Source organism: Prenolepis imparis, unplaced genomic scaffold (genome assembly GCF_030444845.1).
Source record: "Prenolepis imparis isolate NDT839.2.m4 unplaced genomic scaffold, iyPreImpa1.0 SCAF_6, whole genome shotgun sequence".
Lineage (NCBI taxonomy): Eukaryota > Metazoa > Arthropoda > Insecta > Hymenoptera > Formicidae > Prenolepis > Prenolepis imparis.
Window position 1 is genome coordinate 1,565,498 of NW_028141164.1, and position 7,553 is coordinate 1,573,050.

The following is a 7,553-nucleotide window of genomic DNA, read 5'->3' on the forward strand; positions in this document are numbered from 1 at the left end:
CATTATAAAAGACACATGAAGATAATTAAAAAATATTCATCAACATAGGCTGTCCTTTATTATAAATTATTATAATATTAAAAATATATAATTTATTATATTTACAATTAATTTATTATATTCAATTTATTATTTATATATTAGTATACATATATTAAAATATATAATGATGCGTTTCGATGAAGATTCATGTATTTAGAAAAATACATCCGGAACTTTATAGTAAAGACTGCAAGAAAAATAATTATTTTAAGTATTGTTGGTATCTTTTTCTCTCTGTCTTCCTTGCATATACTCACTATCGTGGAATTGTTTAAAGACGTCAGCATACTCCTAGTAACGAGAATCGTCGTACTGCTGTCATGATCTATCGAATTATCCGAGATTAATTCGCATTTCTTTAAAACTCTCACTTCTCCGAGAGAATAGGAACACGAACTCGGCATATATAATTCTCCCTCGGAATGAGACGTCTCCGACGAGGTTTCGATCTAGAATATCGTACATAGAATCAATTATTAACATAATGTCCACTGATTTACATGAATTATTATTTTGTCAGAAATTAAAATTATACAATAAAATGTGTGTAATTATATAGAACAAAAGTCTCCTCGTTATATTAATCTAATAAATTAATTTTCAGTACATATATATGTTTTTCTACATTTCTCTCTTTCTCTCTTATTAGACTTTACAACAAAAAATTTCAACTTACTTTCTTTGCATTTGCACTAAATACACCATTGGTACATCTAAAAATAATACGCAATTAATAAATTATATAATAGATAATTTCAGAATGAACTCAGCATTAAATTGTTAACAATATTCTCGTTGTATTCACCTGTTATCGTAATCTAACAAAATACTACTGACACTGGAATTAGAGCTAGATAAGATATTTATTTTTTGCTTTTGCAATGTCAAGTCATTCAGTTGCTCTTCATCGTTGCTTTTTGTACTTTTCAGAAATCTCGAGTCTTTAGTCCCATTTTTACGATCATCGACCGCTATGATCGTCATCGATTTGTCATCGTTTTTCCTATCCTTTATCAAATCATCCTCTCCAACAGTAATACTTTGTCTGATATGCGACGCGACTTCCTTTAACGATGATTTGCTATTTTTCGCGCTCGGCAACGAAGCGTTATCTCGCAGAGAAGCCGAGCAAGAATTCGCAACAAGGTCGACTTTATCCTTAACTACAGAATGTCGCGAACCGATATCTTCCTCAATTGCGCATGAAGGTTTGATATCTTCCTTCGCCGGTGAATGTGCAAAACTAACATCTTCCTTTTTCAAAGTTTCATCAACAAATTCAGCAGACTTCGCCTCCGAATTAATTCGCTCCTTCATCTCCAAAATCTTCGCAGGTACATTTTGATTCGCTGACGTGGTATTATCTTGCGTCTCTTCAATTGTAATTTCTTTTACAGCTTCTTGGACATCGCTCGATTCATCTCCGACTGGTCTCTCTTTATTCGCATAATCCTCTTTATTTTCTGCAGATTCTGCGATCTTAATATCTGGATCTTCAGCTTCCATCGTATAGGCCTCATTTGATTTTGCAGTCCTAGACGGATCTAGAGAACAAGGGATCTTGCAAGGGAGTGCGTCATCATCGCTGCGAATATCGGAGATCTGCTTCAATGACTCTGTCTCCGAGTAGGAGATTCCCTTGCTATTATTATTTTTAGAACTTCGAGCAGACTCGAGAGGACGAAGAAGAGCCACGTCTTCTCTCGTTCCTCGACACGCGGAAGAATCGGAGGAAAGTTCATCGGGTTTGTTAAAGTCGCAAGATTTTTTGCCAATTTGCTCGACCAATTGATCTTTTACTTGCGGAATCGATTCTTCAATCGCCCTCGTCCGAATCGAGGAATCGGCGACGTTCTCAGGAAAGGACTCCGCATCTTTGACTCCTTCGTAAGTTTGACTTTTATCAACATTAATCTTCGTATTAATGTCTATACTTTCCATTCGACGTGTTTCTAACTCGCTATTATTCCTAGAATTTCGAATAGATTCGGAACCAGTCATCAGGATATTCTTCAGAATGTCCAGGGTTTCCGTCTCGCGTTTCGCGTTCCGCAAATTATCCAGAAGCTTTTGCACCGCGGCAGGAGCGATCGCCGATTCCTTCAAGGCGTTCGCGACTTTGCTCTCGATGCTCTGCTTCTCGTCCTGCAGAATATAAGCTATGAACTGATCCGCGGCCTCGGACGTATCTTTTCGGGGGATCTGGGCGAAAGCATGGTCGACATATTCCTTGCGAGAGCAATCGATCTCGCGCTTCGACGATCTCTTTACAGACTTGACAAGTCGTCCCGCATCCGCGTGACGATTATCTTGACCAACGTGCTTCTCATCGTACGTCTGTGTCTCTGTTCGAGTACTGGAGAACGCGGGAACTATGTTGGAGAACGTCGTGACGTCTGATTTGTACGACGACGATTCCGATAGATGCGCCTCGGCTCTCGGTCGTTGGACTTTATCGCGAGAAGACTTTATCTCCGACCCGTAGCTCGTATCCGATGTGGGAAACACGCTGGATTCCACGGAATTTTTCGAGTACTTGCTACGAGAGTCGTTTTCCTTCGTGAAACCCGATGACTTCATCTCTATCGTGTCCATGGATGTTTTCCGCGTGTTTGTAATAGTTACACGCATCTCTGATGGAACACACGAGACAGTCAAGTCCGCATTCTTCAGCTCAGTCTCGATAATCGACGATCGAGCCGGCTCGTTCGACTCGAGCTTGAGAACTTTATCAGCTGACGACTCATGGTGAAATTCCTCGGGATTCACGTATCGCGATGTTTGCTTATCTTCATCCCCGCATGTCGCGAATTCGAGTCTGGATAATAATTCCCCGAAAGTCTCGGTCGCGTGAACGACACGCTCGATCTTCCTATCGTTGGAGAGCAAAATCGTATCCAAGTCGTTGAGACGTGGTCGATACAAATCGATCTCGTTCAAAATGTCCTTTATTGGAAAATCGTGTACGCAGTTCAAAACGAAAGACCGATGATGTATACCTTGGCCAGCGACATCGGATAGCTCATCTTGTCCATTATGGCTGTTGAATGTATTTGAAAAGCGTTCATCAATCTGTGTCTGATGTGATCTCGAATTTTGCATCGCTCGATGAGGAAACTCTGTTTTCCTTGAAGTGTCATTATCAGGCAGTGGTTTTGATCGATCGCTTTGATTCTTCATCGGCATTTTATTTATAGTGCTCTCTTCGTTTCGTAGATAAGCCTGCCCATCAACATCGCTGTTCTTATTAAATATTCTTCCTTCTTCCGGGTTCATTTCATCGCGGAAGGTAATTTTTACTTTATTTTTATTTTGCTGCTTGTCTTGCAATCTTTCATGATCAGTTCCTGAATTTTCAATCACGACGGGATTTATTGCCTCTTCATTCGTCACGTTTTCCAAACATTCAGATATTTTTGTATCCCTGATGTCAGGTTTTTTCTTTTCTTCTCCGTCTATGCAATTTCGAACTTGAAACTTGGGAGATTCGATTCTCTCTCGCCCGTTATCTCGTTCGGAATCCCTGATGTCCCCGACGCCCTTTTCCGAAACAATCGTCGTTACGTAAACACTTGTCGCTTCTGTTTCCGCGACAATCGGCTCCTCGCGTTGCAACGTATCTAATCTCACGCGTAGTGTCTTCCTCGGTGCTCCCGATATTTTTCGAGGCTCGTTATCCGCGGACGTGACGGGATTTTCAGCGGCGTCAGAGTGACGCAGAACGTAAGTGGCCGTATTCGCGCGACACCAGGACGAATCCGGCGAGATGTGCACGTCCTCCAGGGCCTGCCTCGTCAATTCCCGGTCGACGATGTGCACCGAAGGCCCAATCTGGATTTCACACGCGTTCTCTCGCGCACGAACGAGCTCACGTTCAGCGACCGATGACGATGCTCGTCCCGGAAGATTGCGAGCAGGATCATCGCGCGTCGTCGCCTCGTTCGAGTCCTTCGACGACAACGACGACGATGAGTCGTCGTCTCTTGACGGCGCTCCGGTAGGCGAGGCACGTTCGCGCGGCGGATCGTCGCTTCCGTATTCCAGGTACCAATCGGCACGTCGCCTTCTTCGCGACATACGAAATTTAGGCGCCGACAAATCGACCTTGCGAACGGTAACTCGCGGAGATCGGTTCTCCGAAGGTGCGCTCGTCGTCCTGTCGTTCGCTTCCGATCTCGAGCTGCTTGTCTCATAAAACTTGGAGGCCACCAGCTCGCGAATGTACAGCAGCTCCTCCGTCTCGTCGTCCAACGGCGGGTCCAAACATCTAAAAGTGTACAACACGATAGTAAATAATGCAAAGATCTTTCTACTCATATATATATGTAATAAAAAAATCATATATATTTTTTTCAATTAATTATTCTTTGTAACATCCATTAGTTGATAGGTTTACGATGTGAGACAGAGAAACGACGATAAATTATATATATAACACGAAATATAATGCAAGTTATGTATGAGAATTTGTAAAAAGAAGACTATAAGTTCTTTAGATAGAATATTATTCAAATATTAATTATTGAGTCTAAATTAAGATTTGCTATACTTACGTATTTCTATTCCGTCGTACAGAATCAAGACTTGACATTGCGCAGACTTCCATAAGTTGTACCTTTGCATTGTTAATAATCTTTTCGGCGTTCTCGAGCGCGGTCGACGTTTCCGGACTTAAGATAGGATCGAACTGCACTTCCACCGATCGATTTTTGGGCTACAATTAACATGATTTAACATTTAAACTGTAAAAGATACATATTAAAGCGAGTAAATGTTAAATTAAGAAAAATCGCTTAGTACTATTTTCTCGTCGCTTCTTTCTCTCATAGGAGATTCTCTGTTACTTCTGCAAACTTTATTCTTGATTACCAATCCTTTTGATACGGCAATTGGAGGATGTCGATTCCCGTCTGCGATATCGTCATCTTTCTTGCGTGATACGTTTCCTTCTTGTTTGCAATAACACGTCCGAACGGAAGTCATCTCTTCTGGAGATGTGGCAGAGCAGTATCCGTTCTTGCACGATTCCGGATAACTCGAATTTTCTCTGCAACAAAGAAAGGAACATTCCATCATTATGGATCATTATTTTCGTTATTATAATTATAAAAAACAATAAAAATAAATTTTAAAAGTAATTCTTTTATGAAAAGAATGAAACGATCAATCATATCAATCAATAAAATATCTTTGAATGTAATGAATTATCTCCATTTAAAAAACTAAGACAGCTTAATTTAATTTTACAGTAAATGACAAAGAAAAAACAAAAAATTCAAATATATATATGTGTATATGTGTGTGTTTGCAGTTCATATATCCTTTATATTCTCTCTTTCAAAATCCGCAGAGTATACAATTTAAAAAAAAAATTAAATTACCTCGCTAACAGTAATCGGTATAATTGACTTTCTTGCCACGCGCCGCGTTAGTTAGGACAATAAAAAAATAATGTAATCGTTCCTTCATGCATGAGTCATCACGATAAAAAATTAACAGCTAAATATCTATAAACATAGAGAACTGACAATGTTCATCGTACGCTTTAAAATATGCATCCGTTGGCAAGCTCGATGTGTGTCCTTGGACATGCACATGGCTCTCAATCCCAATTATAACAGACAAACAACGATGTGATTACGTTAAAAGGATCGCAGATCATCTCACGTGCAACCAGCGAACCGATGTGCTTTGAGCATGATAGCAAAAACAAAACGTTAAAGTTTTCAATGATGTACACACATATGAGCTCACTCTTTTCCCCCTTTTTTCCTTTATCAATACTCAATCAATATACCATATCTTTGTTTCAATGAAAAATTATTAACCATGTTTTTTTTAAATATCTGCAGTTTGATTTCGCATTTATAAAGTTGACAGATAAAGTTACCATATAAGAATGATTTTTATAATTTATTTTGTTATCTTTATATATTATTAATATTATATATATAAATCTAAAAATAAATATAAAATATAGACAATATATAGGGGTGTGTAAATGTAAAAAAAAATAATAAATATAAAAATCATTCTTTTTCATACCGCGATCTCGATATCTCGTATAACTCGAAAACGCTATAGCTCAGATAGAGAGAACGTTGGCGTTATGTTCGCAGAGGCGTGGGTTCAAGGACCGGCGATAATGAAGCTCTGCATCTCTCTCTTTCTCTCCGAGAGGCGGGGGTGGTCGCCCACCCTCTCTCCCTTTCCAACTCTTTCTCGACTGAAAATCAAGCCGTTCTCCCGCGCGCTACGTTCAGCTACGTCGTCGAACCTTCCGCGATCCCGGCCGGCTGCAACTGGCGCGTCTCTTCTATAGGCAATGGTATCGATCCTTAAAGGGGAGACCCCAAATCACACCGACCGGAACCGGGGTTTGCGGGTGTCGCGGCCACTTCCTGTTCTCCATTGTTAAATCAATTAAATTACTTTTGCCATCTGTTTCCAACCGTTAATAATGATGAGAGAACGTCTCTCTCCACGAAGGAAACGAGATTTCGCCGATCTTGAAGAATCTTTATAATAAAAAAAAAAAAAAGAATATGTGACTCGATGCAAGGGGGAAGGGGGCGAGGGGGGCTGTCTTTCCGATACCGCTCGTATTAGCGTTTGACCTGTGAATAATACGCCGGCGCTTTTTGCTGCGCGATTAACTCGCGCGTGAAACACGCACGTTATACACGGATGACCGTCCCCCGCGTTTGCCCCCGGTTCCCCATGCGTCATCGCGCGAGATGCGCCTCCGCGAACCCGGGGCACACCTCGAGTGCGTTCACGAGGAAAATCGGTGGCATTTTTTCAAAGAAAATGTCGCACGGCGTATACGTAATACGGCGAGGCGAGTTCACACGGTCGCTTTGCGCCAAGGGGCGCACTAATTTAGCGAAAGGCCGACGGATGCGATCGGACGTCGAATGACGTCAGTGACATCCTCCGCTGAAACGCGCGTATATCCCAAGGAGCTCGGCCAGCCGCTTTAACGCGCCTCCCTCCGCGCGATGATCAATAACAGTACGTCAAAGGTACGTAATACGCGACGCTCTTTAAAGACGATGGACCGTTTAGCCGCGTGATGATGCGTCGACGATGCGCTTGTCAACCTGATCGAAGATTCGCGAACCTTTCGCATCTTTCTCCTCCTTTAAATAATAATAATAAATTCCATGGAAAAATTATAGTTTACGCGCATGCAAGATATAAAAACGTAAATTAAATGTATAAGTATAATTTTTTTTTAGTTTTTATACTTTTTTTTTCATGGTTTTCATTTTTTTTATATACACGTGCAATATATTTTTTTTTTTACATATTGGTCTCATCTAAATTTATTTCTCGTTTACTTTTCGGTCCTGATCGACGCTTTCGTAAATATTTTTCGTTCGTGACTGAATAAAAGGAGTCTCCGAGTAAGAGAGTCAATGGGTATGAACACAATCTCCAGAACGTGACCTGGAGGAATTTACTACACAGCAGTTCGGTAAAGAGCCGGAACGTGCCTTATTTCCTCG

General features: G+C 40.8%; 1 protein-coding gene across 1 annotated transcript in view; it reads right to left on the reverse strand.

Annotated features, from left to right (window-relative positions):
- Positions 1-106: 106 nt before the first annotated feature.
- The window catches only part of LOC145937532 (uncharacterized), a 59,317-nt gene continuing 51,870 nt past the window's right edge, over positions 107-7,553 (reverse strand). The window contains exons 5-10 of the mRNA XM_083040621.1: positions 4,843-5,089; positions 4,596-4,756; positions 848-4,309; positions 719-755; positions 300-491; positions 107-229 (exon numbers count right to left, since the gene is read on the reverse strand). Of these exons, the coding sequence (XP_082896747.1) occupies positions 218-229; positions 300-491; positions 719-755; positions 848-4,309; positions 4,596-4,756; positions 4,843-5,089 (4,111 nt within the window). The 3' untranslated portion in view covers positions 107-217. The remainder of the gene's footprint in view (positions 230-299; positions 492-718; positions 756-847; positions 4,310-4,595; positions 4,757-4,842; positions 5,090-7,553) is intronic.